Genomic DNA, 20,945 nt, shown 5'->3' with positions numbered 1-20,945 from the left:
TTCACTTTTTCAATATAATTTTCCAAAGCCAACAAGTAAGTAATAAAACAAAATGAAGAAAACTTAGACTTTCTTCTTTATAATGCTGTCTCTTATTTACTTATATTTACTACCAGGATATGACTGCAAATTCTATCTTCATGCATCTAAATATAACTAAATAGGAAAAATCAGTATAACTATTATTTAACAATGCAAAATATTCTAATTGCCCATCACCAACCAGCTGATACTCAGACAGTTTCCAAGCAACAGCAGCCCTGACAAACTTGCAGCCTGTGTTTAAATGCTGAGCATTACATGATATGACACGAAATATCCACTGGTCAGCTGGGGTCAGCTGTTCTGGCTGTGTCCCTCCTGCCTCCTTCCTGGTGGGGCAGTGTGAGAAGGCATCCCCAGCTGCTGAGGTTAGTTTGCCATAGTTTGTAAACACCAGTTCCAGAAGTATACCCAGAAGTTAAAGCAAAGACTAGGAAGCGTAGGTATGTAAGTGAAATGGTAAGTGAAGAATATTAGAGCAGGATTAGAGCTGGAGCATGCAGCACTAAGGAAAATCGAGGTCAGGAGGTGCCACCCAAGGGATCTGCAACTTCTTCAAGCCCTTGAGAGGCAAGCAGTGTGGTGTCTACTAGTCTGTTGCAGTTTGAACCTTTGGGTGGGACACGCTGCCTGCTTCCTTGGATGTGATGACTGACTGCCTCAGGATCAGTCATGCCCTTAGAGGGAAGCTTGTTGTAAAACACTGCAGAGTAAGGGTTAAGCACACATCTGGGCTCAGTGGTCAGACAGGGACACTGACCTCAGAAGTTTCTGGTTCTGTTCAGGGAGTCTGCTTTTTCCTGTCCATCAGTGCCTGTGCTAGCACAGCTGTAGTGCCAAGCATTACACTTGAATTATTCAGGAGTTGCCTGCAGCTCAAAAAATTCACATGGCTCCGGCATCATGACTTGAATCTTTGGAAGAAGTCTTGAATACTCAAATTATATTTTGTAGGCTTTGGAGAAAAAGACTATTTTATTAAAAAGTTTGCATCTAAATTTGCTAAAATCAATATTTTAAATATGCTGTAGAAGGATGTGTGGTGTGCATCTGTGTGTGCAAACTTTTTGTCTTCTTCTGTGTACCTCGTCTGAATTTCCAAGGCTAATGGAATGCTTTCCACCCACATTGCATTTGGTTTCTCTCAAAGTACATTTTAATTTCAGAAAATCATCCCATTTCCCTTTGACAAGAGCTTTTATCTCCTTGTTTTAATTTCAAAGAATTACCCACCTAGAGCTCTTTCTGCAAGCTGTAGTTTTCCAAAAGCTGTTTCTGAGAGAGGGTAATGATCTTCCCTCGAGATTTCTCTCCCCTAATGTTCCCTACCGTCACGCAAAACAGTCTTATTATTCTTTTTGGATGCATATTATCCCTGCTTTTGTCTTGGATATATCTGCATTGTTTATGAGTATTTGGAGGAGCAGGAGTGGGTTCCCCTGTCCTGTATTCTGTAGGGAGTTTAAAGGGAATAGACTTGAAGAAACACCAACTTTATGGTGTTTCTTCTAACATTTTTGTTAACTTGGCTTGTTTAGAGAGCTGTTGGTGCAGGATTGATCACAAAGTAGTGCAATTTTTCCTCTCAGGAAAATACTGATTTCTTCCAAGTTTAGTTTTGGCGCATTTCTTCCTGAGGTCAATTACTTGTGTAAATAAATGTATGTAAAACTCAATAGTTGCAGGCATGTATGGACAATAAGCCAATTAAAAAAGACACAAACGAATCCAAAACTTGGGTGCAATTCCCTGAGGTTTTTGATGCTGTCTGCTAAACATCATGTAACTCTTGTGGCATGAGGGGGAATACCATCATCCTGTACAGAATGAAATGTAAGCTGGAGCTCAGTATTCCACCAGCTTTCAGCTGCAGCTAAAACTAAAAAAAAGCATTCTATTACCTAATTACTGTGTAATTTTTGCAAGTTATATTATTTCTGAAAGATATTAAGTACTTAGTGATTTGAAATAAAGAAAAATTCACTAAGGATGAGTAAAAGTTCTACTTAGAGTAATCAGCTGTAAAAACAGTATGGTAAAGTCCTTCATATATGGCATTTCTGCAGAAAAGGCTCTCATTATGAAGAGGGACTTGAAAACTGAAAATGGTATTAATTACAATAATGATGTTGTATCACTGCAGAAACTTTGTGTGTGTGTGGGGATGTGTTTACTTTCATATTTTCTGCATATACATTATACATTTACTTACATTAAAATGTAGGTGTATATAAAGGTATTATGTAAAGGATATTAAGAATAATATTCTAACTCTGGTGCTAAGATCTCCTCTGTAGTACTGTATTCAGGTTTTCTTCATAATGGTGCGAGCTACAAAGGATTCAGAAAAAAACATCAAAGTTGACAGAAAGCTAGAAAACCTTGCCTCTGAGGAATAAAAAAATGACAAATTTGATGTCTCTTAGCTCAGAAAATAGAGGGATGCAACCCTTAAACAGAGAAAATATATTGATAAGGAAAAGAAAATTTTTTTCTGTCAGCTGGAGTCTGGGCTTAAGCATCCCAAGTTGCCTGGAATATTTGATTAGACAGAAAGAAGGACTCTTGAAAAGGTAGACAAATTCAAGCATTGGAATAAGTCACCTGCAAGAGCTGTGAAGTCCTCATCACTGTAGAATTATAAGAACAAATTAAACTGGTTCTGAGGCGTGATATTGAGAAAGCTGTTTCTGTATTAGAGCAGCGGAATACAATATATTAGCTCCTAGCCCTGATACCTGCCATCAACTGAGCATTCAGCTGTCGTTAAAAAATTAGTTTAAGTTGAATCTGCTTGCTGACCCTCAGTAATGGTGTCATAACTGATAAGGAGAATGGTGGCTTCTTATGAATCTGATTCTGGCCAAATGTATTCAATTTAATGAAGAGAGTTAAATGACTAGCTCTGTTATAGGGTATCAAATTCCAACACAGAAGTAGAAAGCATGGAATAAGAAGGCTACTATGGGTTGCACAAGTTTTAAGCTGAAGGGGAACAGGCGGTTTCCTGTTTGTAAAGGGAATTTCCAGGGAGTATCTGTAAAATACTCATGAAATATTTTATTTCATTTTGGTTGCTTCTAGCCATTTTAAAGTTATCTTGCAGTACTGCACCTCGCATGTGGGGCAGATGCATTGACTTACACCTTTTTCATTTCAGTCACTAAACCCTACCGTGTACTTCCACATGTATCTGCATATTTCTTACGTGTCTGTGTGTTTTATCAAGGTCTTTGAAACTCTTTGAAACCTTGAGACCTTAAGAACGTAAGTTCCCTCAGTTTTCAGATCACATGTTGTCTTAATCTTTGCAGACATTTATAGCACCATCCTCACACCATGTTCTTTAAACTACTAGAAAAAAATGCAGAAGTCTTGAAGAATTCTCTGTAGCACATCAGTATAGCAACCCACGACTTTCAGCTTTGCACTTAACTTCTGGCAATTGCTTGCTACTTTCTTGCACTGTGTTGTTTTCTGCATTTTGATAACCACTGAAAGACTTAAGGGAGTTTACAAGAAGTTATTCGTGTTCTCAGTAGCTTAGTCACTGATCATGTGATGTCAGTGCTCCGTGATTCACTTCTGATTCATTTCAGATTGTACTCTAGGTGATACAGTTGGAACCTGCTTATGAAATAAAGATGGTGCTTATGAAATAAGGGCCTCTTAGACCTAGAAAAGCTAGCTTTTCTTTCCTGTAAAATTCAGTTTGGTTAAGACATCCTTGACATTCTTACTACTGCCTTATTGCATTCATGCATCAGAGAGAAGGTCTCAGTGCAGCGATCTTCTCTACTGAACATATTCTTTCTGTTAAGTATATTTACCACAGGCTCGTGGCCATCAGGACCTGTGGAAAGCAGGTAGTTTGCTCTTAAAGCCTTGCTTACTGACTTTTGAGCAGCTTGTTTCTCTAAAGCATTCAAGGACCTAGAGATACTTAAGCTATTTCTAAATCTAAATCTAAAAAGATTAGGAGGAGTCACTCATTGGGTCATGCAATAGAGTGGCTGATGGGTCTAAATTAGAAAGTTCTTACCCTTGTGTATTGTGAGTCTCACATAAGAAGTGGAACTTCTGTAATTGTAGTTTTTAGTGGCTTTGTTCTACTACATGGATCATAAAATACTTATAATTAACTGTCATTGTGCTTTCACTCGTGGAGTTAAATGCTGGAAAAGTATATTTAACTTCTGCTTTCTGTTTTGTTTCAGAGTATATTTATTAAAATATTGATACAATAAGGGAATTTGCAGGAGAAAAACATGCAGCAAATAACAAGTTGGTTATTTGTATTTTGCTGCAGTGAGACAAAGCTAAGGCTTTGGCAGTAATTTGCAGCTTTCTTTAATGTAAATTGACTAACTGAAACACACCCATCCCACTTCAGTTAGTATTCACTCGTGGTTTTGCTCAGTAGGCTGTGTGGTTAGAAGCAGGTATACAAACGGAAATAAAAAGGAGTTTTAAAACAAACTGCTGGGGGTTCGGGAGAGTGCTGCAGAGGCACTCAGAGGCACACTTGCAGCACAGTCAGGCCAGCCCTCTTACTGGCTCCACCATTTGTACAAGATGCTTTACCATTGTAAATTGTGTGCTGGTACAGTTCTTCCATGCAGGCTTGCTATTCAGTGCTCAGCTGTACGGGGAACATTTAGATTTTTTTCTGCAGAGTGTTTGTTTTATTTTTTAAGCAACCACAAATACAATGGGGTTTTTTTTTGCGAAGGCGAGCCTTTTAGTTGGATGAGAGAACAGATAGCTCCAAAACTAGTATTGCTTTAATGTGTGCAAAATAATTGCATGCCATTGTAATGAAGTGTATCTCTGTTGCAAGATAATTAGGTCTGGATGTGGTGAAGCATAAATACACTTTCATTATGCAGAAAAACACCATAAATGTGTTGACTTAATTGCTAACAGTAGGCAGAACATACTGTTTTTCTCTGTACCTTTGTGACACGAAAAAGCTAAATGGAAGAGAGACCTTCTAGAAAACAAAAATTCAAATGGGAACCTGTGGCAAAGTGATACCTGTGTTATGTCAGAACAGAGGATTTTGCACACAATGAAATGCACATAATGAAAGCGCTAAGGGAGAGAGAGTGTTATTTTTTGTCTTTATTGTCTGGAAATTATCTATATTGAGCACTTACAAGAAGCTGAAGAAAACTTATGTTCTTAAGAGTATGTGTGCACATATCCATTTGGCTTCCAAGGAAAGCATATACTGAACTGTTTTCCTGATTAAACAGGAGCTAGTGGATGGAACTTCTGGCAGAACACCAAGTTTTGCCAAAGGAAGAAAATGGATACAGGCCTCTGCATGCAAGGCCTAAAATAATTTTACTCTTCATGAAGACACTCAAAGGGTACAAAATGCCTAATACTAAAGGCCTGATTAAGTATTTATTCTTGATGTTCCAGCCTTCCTCTGCAGATTTCCCACTTCTCTAACTGAGTAACTTGCTGGTTTGCCCTCAGTGCTCATGCTGTAATACCTAGGCAGTTTGTATCTCGGAAGGATTCTTTCAGTACGGAATGAAATTTTGTGTGGATGCAAACAAGGAACACATAAACTTTGGTTCATGCTGCAAAACAGAACTCGCAGCAGAAGTCAAAAGGCAGATCAAGAACTTCCTGTTACTTGGGGTCTATGCTGCTCTCATTCATGGGGCTGTAGAACAAGCAGACTTTCCCCTTGCCCATACCACTGAAGGTGGTTACATTTGGTATCTTCCTGTAGAAGTGCATGGAAATTCTCACCCAGTAACGAATGTGGATTATCTTGTTTTGCAAATGGGCTATGTTTAAAGTTCCTTTTTGGTGATGTGCGAGTTGAAATGCCTTCTCCCTGCCTTCCTTAGCGGTAGATGTCATTTCATATGCTGGAAGTCTGCTGTTTCACATCCCTCTTCCATTTTGCTGTATTGTGATTTGCTTCTCTATCTTGTTCCTGCTACTGCTTTTAAAAGAGAGAACTACATTTATTCCCATAGAGGTTGATTTATTTAAAATTATTTGAGAAGATAAATTTTCTTTTGTATTTGAAAGGGCATCAAATTCCAGTTCAAGCTGGTTATGTTCTTGTATGACTGCCTGAGGGAGAACATTGTCAGTTAATATTTACAAACACTTTCACTACTGTTTGTTGCAGAAATGGAAACTTTTTAAAGTGCTCTGCTACATTTCATGCCCTTGATCTTTTTGACATATGGAAAAAAAAATCCCAGAAGACCCAGAAGACAGATGTAGTCTAAAGCCCCTCTGCTGAAATGCCTGTAGTGCATAGTTCAAGTTGGTGTTCAGTACCTTTAGGTTCAGCACAGGGAGTGTGCGCAGGTTAACCTCTGGGTTTCTAGCATATGTTGTATCTCATTCTGTGTGCATCCGTGCACATCTGTGATCCTATTCTGTGTGTGCACTTTGCTGTTATGTGTGTCATCTGTACAAAAAGGCTTACAAACAATTGAGAATATTGTTATTCTGTTTGGTAAGTATAGTTATACCAATGACTGGCTGAGATGGATCAGTAACTGAACGACTTTTCTCTGCAGTTCAATGATTTGTTTCCAAGTTTATATTCGTATGCCTAAAACTAAGCATTTAAGTGCATTTCTGAGCTTAGATCATCATGTATAATTATCTGGGTATTCTGATTACTTTTGAGACACATCTGCTTTTTTGTTTGCCTTTTTTTTTCTTCTTATTTTTAAAGGGTCTTCCAAACATAGTGAAATATAATAGTTGTTATGTGGCTCTCACCAGAATAATGATGCACTCCCTAAATTAGTAAGTTACTGCTATCTTTGAAGTAGCATACATGAACAGACCTGATTAGAATTAAGATTCTGAAAAAGCCTGTTGCAAATTGTTTATGAAGGTGTAGCAAGATTTCAATATGAATAATCCTTTTTGTTTTTCAGATTTAGAAGGAAATGCATGTCAAAACAACCAGCTGCTAAAAATAATTCTGGCCATGCATCAGTTTTTCATCTCCTCTGCAGACATGCTTCAGAAACTTGTTGATCTATATCCTTTGTAATCTTCACCTGCTTTTAAGGTAACTTCATAGCCTGACAAGTTTGAGAGGGGTAAGTAGAGGATATTTAATCTATGGGTGTATTAGTATTCCACTAATTAATCTGTATACTTGTTCTTTACAGTTTTTGGTTGTATGGTGTGCTTTTGTTTGGTTTGGGGTTGGCGTTTTTTGTTTGTCAGGTTTTGCTTGTTGTACACAGAGGAAAAGAGGAAACTCCAAGTCAGGTTTTAAATCAGATAAATCACCCTCTGTTGGCTAGGGAGGGAATATCCAGCAGGTGTTAGATGAATGTAGGCGCCTTAGTTAGGGACTGTGAACCTGGACCTAAGTTTCAGATCTGTTTCTTTCTCTGTCCACTTACCAAGTCAAAGAGCAAAGAACAAAACTGTGTCATTGGGGTGTGAAAATTTTCAGTGAAAATTATTTCTCTCACACACACTCAAAATTGCTGAAATAAGTCATAAGCTTTTCCTTTTTATTTGTTCCCATTTTGAGTTGGCTGCCTGGACTCATATGTGTGTGTTTCTGGCTCATTGGATTTTTCACGATGTAGCTACTAGATCATATTCGCAGTGCTAGTCTTTCTTTGGAATTTTTAATTGTGGAATATGTTACCTGTCTTCTTAGTTTTACAAAATGTTTACTCCTAATTAGTTGAGCACAGTACAGGATGGAGACCTGTCATGCTAGCAATCTCCATCCAATTTTGGTACAATTCTATTTAATAATCCTTTCTTTCTTCAAACTCTGTATCTTCCAGGCATTTACAAGCGGCATCCTTGACAACACAGCTTTACTGGAGCATTGACTGTCTGTCTGTAGCAGGACTGTCCTGTTGCTTCTCTAATGGCAGATGCTGGATCAAGTGTGCTAAGCTACAGCTGTGGTGTAGTGTTGCATTTCACTTAGGCTCCTGGGCTCTTGGAAAATGCAACAAAGTCAGTGCCTGCATCTTCTTTCTGAGATGGAGTGTTTTCTACAATCAGAAAAGCAGTTCAAAATTTATTAGACTTGCATATTTTGCAAGCTTGGTTTTTAACTCTGTGTGTAGCTCACTGTAAAGACATTGAAAGTTAAAGACAGTTTGAATGAATCAGGTAGTCGGGGCTCTTGTTTTTTTGCAAAACCTTGCAAGTGTTCCAGTTGCACCATTTCCCATCCCCTAAATTACGGGAGTGATTTCAGGTGGTTACAAGTTGTCTGTAAATCATCTAATTCTAGTCATTCAGAGAGGGGCCCTTAAAAATATTTGGGAATGTACTCAGACTTCACCAGTTCTGTAGTCAGCATAGTGTAAGCGTGCTGAAAGGGTGGATGGCATGTCCCCTCAGCTGTGGTAGATTAGGCTGCAGTTAATTGCAATCAGATTGTCAGTGGATCCACAATATATTTTCATTAAATTATGTTTTTCAGGCCTGAAAATACGTGTGTCACCTCCATCAGAAGAAACAAGACATGCATAATATGTTTTTCAAAATGTATTTTCCATTACTTCAACAGACATTGGCTACAATATCAAAACATGTTTTAAAGAGCTAATAGACTAAAAATATGGTTATTTCTTTCAGTTGCCAGAGCAAATGAAATGAAAACTGTTGTGTAGCTAGAAAGGTGAGGTTACTATGGAGAACCTTGTTACATTTTGCTCTGCCATTGTCTGCAACTGGTTATGTTTAAAAGAAAAAAAAAAGCTTTTTTTTAATTTCCAGTGAATTAGCTGAAAAGGATTGCTTCATAAATGCATTGATTGATAAATTTGGTATGAATATTTCAAATTTTAAATACATGTGTCAGTGCACAACTTATATGAGAAATTGTGAGGCATGTTACAAAGAAACATGTAGAAAACAGAATCCCTTCACTGGTTAACACTACTCAGTACTCTGGCAACAGCGCCAATATTACTCTTAGTGTAGCCATAGTTGCAATAAACTTTGGTAACAACCTTGGGATATACTTTGTATATACTTATGTAAAACCCTAATCTGATACAATATCTGCCATCCAGCAGGATGATTCTTACTGCTTACAGGTTGGGAAGTATCAAGCATGTTACATTTTACATCATATATGAATGGATGTGGTTTTCCTTAACAGTTTTCTACCTATCTTAATGCTTTAGAAAATAACTCTTCCATGCTGTGTGTGAAGATCTGCTATTTTGTGAGGTAAGTATATTTGTGGTTGGTAGCTATTAGTTGTTAGTCTGCAGTTGTCCATGTGACAAATATAAATATGTTCTGGCATGTCTGAAATTACATTAAAAAGAGAAACGGGTATTCTGCTTCAGCTTTTCAAGGTTCTCTTTAGCAGCTCTACACAGCAAGGTCCAACTGGCTTTTGGCTTAAATTGGTGCAAGAGTTGTCAGGTCACAGTTTTGAACTGAGTCTATATGAATCTGTATCTTAAACATCTGTGAAAATTGACAGTGCTCAGGAAATGATGGAAATGTGTCTAATATTATTATATTGGTCTATTAAAAATTAAGTGTGATATTGCAGATATTTTATGTTAAGCAAAGCTCTGTTGCATTTGGTAGGTAATTCTCCTTAGCAATTCTACTTGCAATGGTCCTGGAGCACTTTATTTTTTTACCTATTAAGTATAATAAAGTTTGATATCTCAGCATAGAGAAAACAGAAGGGAGGGAAAATATTCAGCTCTAATGGATTGAGTATACCTCTTTTTTACACAAAGGGGGAAATTATTAGTAACAGGAAAGTAGAATTTGTCTTAAATTGTGATGATTTTATTATCTCAGAGCAGATTATCATTGGTTATGTCAGCATGCTTTAGTGCTGTGTGAGATCTGGTAACATTTTTGCTTCCAGGCAAAATTCATACATATGTGCATCCGTAAGAATGTGCATTTCCATTTTTCCAACAATCACAGGTTTTTACATGTATAGTGCTGGGTAGTGTGTCTGTCTGGGATGGAGTTAACTTTCTTCATAGCAGCCTCTATAATGCTGCGTGTTGAGTCTGTGAGTAAAACTCAGCATTATTTTACCTCTTGCTGAACAGTGATCACACAGCATCAATGCCTTCTGTTTCACATCTGCTCCTGCCAGTGTGGGCTGGGGGTGAGCTTGAGGCTGGGAGGGGACACAGCTGGAACAGCTGACCTGAACTGACCAAAGGAACATTTCAGCCCATACAGGATCATACTAAATTTCAGCCTAACTAGATCAAAACCTTCAAAACCTTTTTTTAATTTTTTTTCTTTGTGTGTACATGTTTTAATTTGAATAGGTATTGGATTACAGAATTCTGGATTATGTTCAAAATGGACTCTAAGCTGTCCAGAGCTATGGAGGAATTTCAAGAAGTGGTTCGAGCTAATGGTGAGGAGTTACATTGTCGTCTAATTGACACATCTCAAATGTGAGTGTCGAAGTCTCAGTATACTCAGAAAACAAACTTTTGCTCTGAATTTCCTTTATTCGAATATAATGTCTCTCATAAGTCATCTGCTAGCTGTCCTTACAAGAATTTATCCTTCATTACAGATGAAATGTACATTATGTAGTGGAACAGAATGCCTTTCATGAATGGCTTAGGTTGAATTTAGCTGCAGTATAGACTCTGGGCTGATTCTCTACGACAGCTAGGTTTTACCCTGTCCAGGGAACTTAGGAAACTTGTAGATGCCTAGTGGTTTTGTGAGATCACTTGAAATCACTGAAAATAAGAGAATAAAGTTTGATTAGGTAACAGATGAGGTAAAAAAAATGTGTTTATATTTTGGCAACAAAGGTAAGTGAGGATATAGTTAATTACATTGTCAGACTCTTGATATTGTTTAGATGATTTTGGTTATAAAATATTTGTTGTGACCAGAATAGATCCTAGAGCTGTACATCCCATAGTTCTTTCTTGGGAAGACATGTTTCCCTGTTGCATGAGAGTGAGATAGTTCTGTGGAACAGTACAACTGACAAAACAAGTGTCACTTTGTACTTTGGAAATGCACAGGCTAAGGCAGAGCAGAATTTAGCATACATTTTGGATCTGGTTATGAAAGAGGATATTTAGTATTTCAAATTGAAATAAATTTTATTACTCTATGTGTCAATTGCAAATGGGGACAGTTCATACTCAGGTTGCTCAAGGAAATCTAAGGATTATTAAATGGAGGAGTGCTGGATGTGTTCAACGAAGAAAAAGTTACAGATGGCTATTCCGAAAATGTAGAACTGATTGCAGAAATTATATAGACTCTCATGCTGTTTAGTAAGACAGTTGTACTGTACTTAAAGTGCTACCTCAATACAATAAAGACTAACAATAATATTTTGTCATATAATTTCTAATGCATGAAAGGAGTTTGCTGTTTTGAAATTCAAACAATTCACTTTTTGCTGCAGTAAGGCATGAAAACAGTGTTGTCTCTGACTTAGGGAAAGAGGAAAATTTTTCTCTTCAGTAAATAACTTGGAGTATTTGTGTTTTCAAAGAAATTCTAGGGATTGGTCTAGAAAGCTGACACAGCGTGTAAAGGCCAACACCAGTAAGAAACGGAAAGTCTCACTTCTTTTTGATCACCTTGAGCCAGAGGAGCTGTCAGACCACCTTACCTATCTTGAGTTTAAGTCTTTCAGAAGAATATCAGTAAGTTATTTTTATTTAGTTATGTAATTATTTATTTATATTAAGCAAATATGGGAAAGACATAGGAAATATGGCAGAGAGGTAGTAGTACAAGATTAACTCTGCCATACAAGATGTTGGACATGCTGAGTTTGTTTTCTAGACTTTTATTTTACTAGTATTGAAGGTGGCCAGTGTAACTTAGATTCTGAGTAAATACCCTTCTGCTGCAACCATATGTGAGTGAGAGAATGAACCTCAGCTGTGGGAGAGCAGGAGCAAGATCAGTTGGAAGGAAGAGGAGAAAACCTTTCAAAGAAGCTCTGCTTGTTAGAGCAAGGGATGTCATTGGGCACAAGAACAGGCAGCATCCTTTGACTCAAATCAGTAATCAGGCTGAAGTGGGATGAGGAAACTTGGAATATTCTGCTAGAATGCTAACCTTCTGTGGCTGTAGTGAACAGTGCAGCAATCCTGTGCAGTGATTAATTGACTGCACTGAAGATAGCCACTGGACTCTGCTTGCCTTTTTTGACTGTGCATAACAAAATAAAGACCAGAGATAAGAAAGCACTCTAGAAAATGCCATTTTTAATGTAAGGGGGTTAAACATATTTTATTATACAAGCTTTCATATACACTAACAATTTTTAAGTACTTGTTCAAGATACTTCTTTCTTTCGATTTATTTTCTCAATAATGCTTGTAGCTGGTAAGATGCAAACTTCCCTATGCACCTTGGCTTCACTTGCATCATTGTATGCTACAACATTGCCTCTTTTCAAACCTGATACAGTTTACACGTGGAAAAGTGAATGTTAGGGACCAAAATCTAGGAGGGTTGCAAAGTCTGTGTGATAATAAGACTGAAGTGGTTTTTTCAGTGGTTGGTTTTTTTGCTGTTGCTTGTTATTTAGTTGTTTTTGGTGGGTTTTTTTGGTACCACTACAATATGAAGCTGAACCTATGCAAGAAAAGGGGCTCTCCCTAGATGTTGGAAGATTTCACAGTTGTGTTTTCATGTACTTTGTTTTGAGCTGACAGTACATGACTGTGTTTTGTGTTAAACTCAAAAAGCTGTAGAACTGAAGTCATGCACAGATTGCTGCCTGTAGGCAGTAATCATATGCAAAGCTTATATAACTTATAATTTTCAAAACCTCTGTGCAGATGTAAGGTAATTAATGAGTATAATAAGTACGGTTTTAGTCAGTGTCAGATGTGTCATGGAGTTCCAACAGTTACATACATGTATGCATTTTATATGCAGGGTACCTGCATATGTTTTTGTATAAATTGAGCTTTCCAAGACTTTGGATCAGAGAATAATACATAATTAATAATTAGCTATATTAATTAAATATTTGCAGAATATGTTCATGCTAAGCTGCAGAATCCTTTTGTTATTCTAATACGGTATCATATACAGGAGAAAGATTGAAAATTACCAGCTGTGTTATTAGTCCCTGGAATAACTATTTAAAGGCTTGGGCATTTGAAAGTCAGAAGGGAATGTTTGGTCACATACACAGCATACAGCAAAATCTTCCGTGAGACACCATCCATCTTGCAGCAAATTAAAATGCAAGGAGTGGTGTTCACAGAGTAAGGACTGGAGGCATGCTGGTGCTTGGAAAGTATTTTAATCTTTAGTCATAAAGTACAGGGAGGCCACAGTCTTTTTTGTAAGAATCTGGATTCTGCATTCCTGTTGAGGCTCTTAAGTTAGTCATTACAATAACAGACTCTTGCAGTATTTAAATACCTAAACTACTTTAGTGTATCTGCCACTAACAAGCTTGTTATGGTTGACGTCAGTGAATTTGTGTACCACAATTAACTCAGAGTTTTCAAGTAGCATTTTAGAGATTCATTTTTTCAGCATTTAAAAAATTTTTTTTCTGAAGGAGATGGCTGCTGAGAAAAAAAGACAAACTGATTCATAGTTGTACTGAAACTTCTATGAAGTTTGTAATTATGTAGTCAGACACTTAAAAATTATCTATCTGTATAGAGTAGTTGCTTAAATTTCAAGATCCAGCAAAACTTGGCTGGGTTCAAAATTCAAAGAGTAATTGTAATGTAAGTACTATGTAATCTCAGAGACAGCTCTAATTATTACTAATATTTCTTCCATTTTTAATGTAATAAGGACAAATCTAGAGGTGTCTGCTGTCATCTGCTTTTAATGTGCTAATAATTCTTATTAATCAGATGGAAAAAAATTATAAAGTTGCAAGAAGGTGAGAGGGGGAGAGTAAGAAACAAACAACAGCCTGACCTTTGCTTAAAGATCAGTGTTATTCCACATATTCCTGTGGAAAGGAGTGTATGTCCCTTACAGCTTTGAGTGTTTTTGGTAAGATGTTAGTGGTCACAGTAGAGAATAGATGTAAAAATCCCATGTCACATTTTCTGATGATTCAAATTCTTGTGTATTTTTGTTAATGGATAAATGAACAGAATGGATAAAAATTGCATCAACAAAAGCAAATTATTTCTTCTCTTTAGTCTTAATGTAAGAATTGCTTAAAAAATACATGTGTTACAGGTATCTACTGAACAATTTTAGATTGCCTTGATTAAATAAGATAACCTCACAAGCTGTACTAAAAGTATTGAGGAATCTGCAGCCCTCCCTCTTAATGGTCATATTTCAGTTTCGTATTAATCCCATTGAGCTTGCTTTTTGTATTAGTGTAGCTTAATTCAGAAGTGTGCCCCAGCTATAGAATACCTAAACTGGACACTGAACTCCTTTAAACTGTTACTGAGTTATTAGGTTACAATTTAAGTTCTGTTTAACCTTCCCAATAGAAGTCAATGAATCTAGGAAGCCACTGAGGCTATGAGGAAAACCCCAGTTCTACTCATCCTGGGTTTTATAAGAGCCAAGACTTCTGAGATATGGCAAAAAGAAGTTTTCAGTTAATTCAGTTAGTGGAAGCCCCTGTTTTGAACTTAACAAAGCTTTTACAAAGGACAGATTTTAGTTGTATGGATAGTTCAGGTATAGAAAATATGGTTTATATTTCATTTACAAAACAGACCTCTGTCCACACACAGATCATGAGGCATATGAAACTATATGAGTTTTCATTTACTCTTCTTTTGTTTGTTTAAGTTCTCAGACTATCAGAACTACATTGTGAATAGTTGTGTGAAAGAGAACCCAACAATGGAAAGATCAATTTCCCTTTGCAATGGTATCTCTCAGTGGGTGCAGCTAATGGTTCTCAGCAGACCAACACCACAGCTTCGGGCTGAAGTGTTCATCAAGTTTATCCATGTTGCACAGGTCAGTTAAAATCTAGCATGTTTGGTGTTTATTTTGTTTTTCTCTGATGCAGCACTTTTTTCTGCTCTTCCCATCCTACTACTGTAGGGTGAGCTGGGAGTGTTGGCACTGCTCTCCGGGTTCATACACACCACGTGTGCATTTGTGTGTGTCTGCGTGTGCGCTGTCTTACCAGGTGTTCAGATATTAGTGTCATGGCACCAGCACTTTCTCATGTTCGTTCTGAAGAAATTATTTTTACTGTAAAACTGGACTTGCTTTTGAATCAGCATGTGAGATTCCCAGCTGTGGCTGTGAAGCTTTCCAAAGCATGAGCAACTCTGATGGCTTTGGCTGTAATAAAAGCATTCCACCAGAAACACCTTTCTGGATAAAAGGAGAGCTATGGTCCTGTTTGTACTCTTTGCATACTAATTCAACTGCAGTCATAACCAAGATAATCGGCAGTGTTTCCTACTTGTGGTAGACTGTGGGAAGAGGGGGAAGCACTGAGGAGGTACTTTTAAGACTTACTGTATCTGAAAATTTAATATTTGATATAATAACAAGTAAGTTCATGTTACACCCAGTAAAATCATAGCTCATCACCAAAATACATGAAGTCAAATGGCACAAACTTGTAACACTTCAGAGGAAGACAAAAGAGGAAATTAAAATTTGGGTGTGCACATTGAACAACCTGAACCTTTAATTTATCTGATTTTTTTTTTTATGTGGACACAGAAACTCCACCAGCTGCAGAATTTCAACACATTAATGGCAGTGATAGGAGGTCTCTGTCACAGTTCCATTTCCAGGCTCAAGGAAACAAGCTCATGTGTTCCTCATGATGTAATTAAGGTTAGTATTGCGTCTCTAAGTTTTACAAATAAGAGAACCTTTAACTTTTTTTGTCACTGCACACAATAAAAGTAACCTTACTTCGTTGGATAAGATGGAAAGACAGAACAAAAATTCCTTTGGTTTTGAAGGGTTTTTATTGATTATTTCATCTCTACATCACCAGTTACTCCTACACTTGTTTCAACCCCACCTTTCTTCAAGACTTGTATAGATTCTCTAAGGTTTCTCCTTTAGTCTCAGATGTCATGAGCTGCATTTTCATCTGCATGCAGTAGTACAGAATAATATTCAAATGTGAAAACAGAGAATTGGATCCAAGAACACTTGAAAACCAAACTGTTGTCTTCTGTAGTAACATTGATCATCCTTAATCTGTAAAATGCTAGCACAGAGCTCGGCACTTTAAGTGAAAGGACTGATTTTGTTCATCTGATCATTCCATTTGGCTGGTTATATTTAATTTAGACTTGAACAAATTGAACTCTAATGCACACATAGTATGGTGGACTGTTAGGAATCTATTTAAATTTCCTGTTAAATTCTTGTGAAATACCAATGAAAGCTATTAAAAACGGAAGGAAGGCATATTTTTAGCAATGCTTCTTAAGCATTCATGTGGCTTCTTAAGAGACTTCTTAAGAGAATAAGACACTTTCTTCTTTTTGGGCCTGAAAGAGTCCATGAAGGTATCTAATGAGCCTGTTTTGATCACAGTATGATCAACCTAAATGACAGTGCTTACCTGGAGTAGGGACCTGAAATGTGACCTCCCATTGGAAATGCTTACAGCTATCAGAATCTATAAAATTAGTTAGAAAGCTTATTTTAGAAACATGTTTTTCAAATTTTGTAATTTTAAGGTCTGCATGTGTGCACATCGTTTGAATAACTGTATGTTTCAAGAAATTGTATACAGGTGCTAATAGAAAGGTAATAAAAGTCTGGTAATTAGTGACTTGAAAACACACTTCGAGGTTTAACTACATCAAACAGTCTGTAAAGGTTACAAATGGAGAACTTTGACGGGAATTTCCCAGAGAAAACCTTAGTCCATTGCTTTTGTTGTGTTAATGGGTCAACTTTGTACCTGTAGAATTTTAAACAAGGGATATATTTATACTGCTGGACTGAAGATTAATTTGGCCTTTATAAAAGAGCCAAGATGCTCATTCTAATTCAATTCCATGGAAAAAAATTTTCTTAAAAAGACAGGTATGACTTCTGATCATACCATGATGGGATCATGGCTCAGCACAGGATTTCACTGCCAGGATCTCTCCAGCAATTCCAGCTGGTGTCCTGAAAGTCAGGGAATGCATTCCACATCTGAGTGTGAAGATGGCTGTTCTTATGAATGTCAGAGCTCTTGTGCTGTGCTTACAGACTGACTGCATACAGACCCCCCTGATTCAAGAGAATCATATTTCTTTTCATTTGACTAAATGGGGAGCGTAAGGACACCAGCAATATAGATTAGGCTATATATTAACCATCTATAATTACATATTAGTACCTAATTTATGGGCATAGGAAATCTAGAATACCTAGATTTCATTCAAAGTTTTAAATTTTTTTTCAAGACTCATGAGTAAATTCCTTAACAATAACATGGGAAGTTCATGTGCTGTATGACAAAAACAGAAACAGTAACTAGTGCTGATTTTTTGTTTTCTTTTTATTTTTAGGTGTTTAATGAAATGACAGAATTGCTTTCATCTTACAGAAATTATGATAGTTACCGACGTGCCTATAACGAGTGCAGTAACTTTAAGATCCCAATCCTTGGGGTCCACCTGAAAGACTTGATATCCCTTTATGAGGGCATGCCAGACTACTTGGAGGACAAAAAGATTAATGTGTACAAGCTATATTCTCTGTATAACCACATAGATGAGCTGATACAACTCCAGGAAATGCCACTTCCCCTGGAGGCTAATATGGACCTTGTTCACTTGCTTACAGTAAGTATGTTAGATAAGATAAATACATCCAATTAAAAATGTCATATACCTATCAAATAACTAAATAGAGAATTCCCTTAATTAATTAATTCTGAATACATAAGATTGTAATTTTTTTTCCCCAAAGGGGAAATGTACAGGAATAGAAGAGAAAAAATTGGTGATGATTTATGTGGCAGCAAGGGTAGAGGTGCCTTTCAGCAGTATGCTTCAAATTATTTCTGTAAGGGAAGGAAATGTTTATTTCTGCTTCACTGTATTACTCTCTGTACTGTCAGTAAGGCAGATTCCTTTTGTTGAAAACAAAATCACACAAAAGTTCAGTCCCTCAAGATACTGCATTTCTAGCCAAGTCTCTTCTGATACTTAAGAAACTGACATAAACATTAGTCAGATGTAGTTGATGTATTTCACTCCCAGTCATATCTAGTCAGTGCCATGCTACTAAAAAATTGATACTACCTAGGTCATTGTTAAAGCTGTAGTTTTGGCTTCTCCTAGTAAGTTAAAACACTACCTTCTGTTAAAAGAGTAAATCTTCCTTTCTTGTTTCTCAGTTTTGTTTGGTCTTAACAAGTATTTCATCTTGGAAAAACCAGATAGTCTGCTTCCACTTTCTGGTTACAAGCCCTGTTTCAGGAAAAATCTAATAGATAAAAATGCTTATCTGCCTGAGGTTATTTGTTCTGTCTGGGAGCACCTTGTGTGAGATTAAGCACGCATGCCCAGAGTCTGAAATACAGCTATGTGAAATGGTGAACTTACTTCTTCCTGCTATTTATTTTAAATGTTTTGTTTGAAATTATTCCAAGTACTTTTTTCTTCTAAATAATGTTTTATAAAAACAGCTATTACAAATATGTAGAACTTTGATCATAATTTCATGCGGGTGTATATGGCAGGATATAAATGAGAAGAAATACTTCATTTCAATGCAGGAGCTTCTGAGCTCCCAATAGTCCCTATTACAGATTTCCACATAATGGCAATAACAGTCTGTAATGTAGACTTGGACACATTTCAAATCATTGTGAACGCCTGTGCAGCTCATTTATTTTCTAGGTGTAATCAAAATTAAAAAGTAATGCACCAAAAAATATGAGTGCACTCCAGCAGCAAGTTTATAAAGTAGTAGTGACTGTTCTGGGATTAAACTAATGTGTTTGTTTTCAGCTGTCCCTTGATCTTTACTACACAGAAGATGAAATTTATGAACTTTCATATGCACGAGAGCCACGAAGTCACCGAACTGCTGTAAGGACCTTTACAGATTCTTAACAAAGGGAAGGCTTTTATAAGTGATTGTAATTTAAAACCAGGATTTTTAAAAGGAAAATTTTATCTCTTCCATTCAATTTAGTATTTTATTTTATTATATGCTAAATTGAAAACATTTTAGCTTTGTAGAGTGAGTGAAATCTATTAAAGCACAAATTATTTGGTTGATGATGAAGTTTAGGATGGAATATATGGCAGAGTTTACACCGTATCAGGTTTTATAATATGAACACAAAGACAAATGAAGTTGCTGTGTAGAGACATGACATCAGTCTTAATCTTGGCAGTTGATACTATTTTATTCAAATGGAGAATTCTTATATTATTCAAATGATGAAACCCATGAGTGTTATGTGGTAGTTTTCTTCCTGTTTTATTAATATGGAGAAGATGGTGATTTTACGGGGCTGTCAGTGAACTGTGACAATTTAAGGAATGACTGCTCTTTTGAACAATTCAAGGAAGAGCTTAAGCACCATGTAATTATCAAAAGAACGATGTTGGGTCCAACAGGTCATTTCTGCAGTCCTGTGTCACATAGTCCACTGTCACAAATGGAAGAAGTGTAGTACTGAAAATCTTTCCATGCGGTACTAATGTGGTACTTCTGATTTTTTTCAGCCTATGACACCTTCCAAACCACCAGTAGTTGCAGACTGGGCCTCAGGAGTGGCCCCAAAACCTGATCCAAAAACCATCAGCAAACACGTTCAGAGGATGGTAGATGTAAGTAAGGTTGGCCAGTGTATTTCTTATTATTTTAAATCTTTATAGCCTTAATCTCAAGGTATGAGAAAATACGGGGATGGGACGTCTGTCCTCACAAACAGATACTTTTGCCTACCTGTAAATAGCAGCAGCAGCTGTGAGGCACAGACAGAAATTCCTCCAGAGGGTAAAGGGCCAGCAGGAGGTGTGGATGCTGGTTTGTGTACTTGCAGAGTCACTGTTTCAGGAGGCCAGGGAGTCCATTTCTACCAGGGCCTCCAACATCATGTTACTGATGCAGTCTGACAGGAGGCCTCTCAGTGGCTTTGTTACACGCAGCAATTGTTTTTTCTTTTGGTCTCCTGCTTTATGGAAAACTACTAAGTAAGGTGATTGATTCCAAAACTGATAGAGGTAGAGATACAAAGAGTTTGTCTTTGCTTGCCTGCTTCATCTCTTTTCTTTCTAAGCACTTTTAATATTGTGAGGCATCCTTCGATACACGCTGTTTTGGAATATATTTCTAAATTTATTCTGGGTGTGCTCCTTGCCTTGCAACCAGTGACAAACAGTAGTACATTCCACAAGTGGAAACAGGTGTCTGCCTGACAATTCTGTCCTGTAACTGATTTTCTCATAACACTGACCTGATAAAATAGCTACACTGATTTGGCTACAGAAAGCACCATTGAGAGCACTAATTGAGAGCATTAGTACAAGTTGTATATGTGGGCCTGGACAGAATGGTCTTAAAGCACAATTAAAAAACAGCTGTCATTGTGTTGCTGTTGTGTGAAGCTTTAAGTCCAGCTTGTGTTGACTTACCAATGTTTCGCTGCAAACCAAGAAATCATAATGCTTTTTTAGTCTCAAGGAAAAACTGCAGTTAAACTGTTGCACTGTTTAATAGACACTGTGAGAAGATGGGAGAGGAAATCCATAAATAATGAGGAAGCTTTCTAAAGTGGTAATTGAGACCATCCTCATTATAAACTATTATGCTGTTACCTCGCACAGTCTGTCTTCAAGAATTATGACCATGATCAGGACGGATACATTTCCCAGGAAGAATTTGAAAAGATTGCTGCCAGTTTCCCATTCTCGTTTTGTGTAATGGCTAAGGACTGGTGAGTACCATCTTATCAACTTTGTAGCATCTATTTTGGGAGAGATTTA

At 37.0% G+C, this 20,945-nt stretch overlaps 1 protein-coding gene across 2 annotated transcripts in view; it reads left to right on the top strand.

Annotated features, from left to right (window-relative positions):
- RASGRP1 (RAS guanyl releasing protein 1) overlaps positions 1 to 20,945 on the top strand; it is a 38,066-nt gene that overhangs the window by 8,888 nt on the left and 8,233 nt on the right. For both annotated transcript variants that reach the window (XR_005954558.1, XM_041460130.1), the window contains exons 3-12: positions 6,972 to 7,077; positions 9,196 to 9,258; positions 10,344 to 10,475; positions 11,549 to 11,702; positions 14,806 to 14,979; positions 15,703 to 15,819; positions 17,508 to 17,783; positions 18,957 to 19,037; positions 19,683 to 19,787; positions 20,787 to 20,896. Coding sequence is in view for 1 of the 2 variants with exons in the window: in XM_041460130.1 (XP_041316064.1) it covers positions 6,972 to 7,077; positions 9,196 to 9,258; positions 10,344 to 10,475; positions 11,549 to 11,702; positions 14,806 to 14,979; positions 15,703 to 15,819; positions 17,508 to 17,783; positions 18,957 to 19,037; positions 19,683 to 19,787; positions 20,787 to 20,896 (1,318 nt within the window). In the remaining variant the exon portion in view is untranslated. The remainder of the gene's footprint in view (positions 1 to 6,971; positions 7,078 to 9,195; positions 9,259 to 10,343; positions 10,476 to 11,548; positions 11,703 to 14,805; positions 14,980 to 15,702; positions 15,820 to 17,507; positions 17,784 to 18,956; positions 19,038 to 19,682; positions 19,788 to 20,786; positions 20,897 to 20,945) is intronic.

The sequence above is a fragment of the Pyrgilauda ruficollis genome, unplaced genomic scaffold (assembly GCF_017590135.1).
Source record: "Pyrgilauda ruficollis isolate IOZ18807 unplaced genomic scaffold, ASM1759013v1 scaffold14, whole genome shotgun sequence".
Taxonomy (NCBI): domain Eukaryota; kingdom Metazoa; phylum Chordata; class Aves; order Passeriformes; family Passeridae; genus Pyrgilauda; species Pyrgilauda ruficollis.
This window is presented reverse-complemented; position numbering and strand designations above follow the sequence as displayed.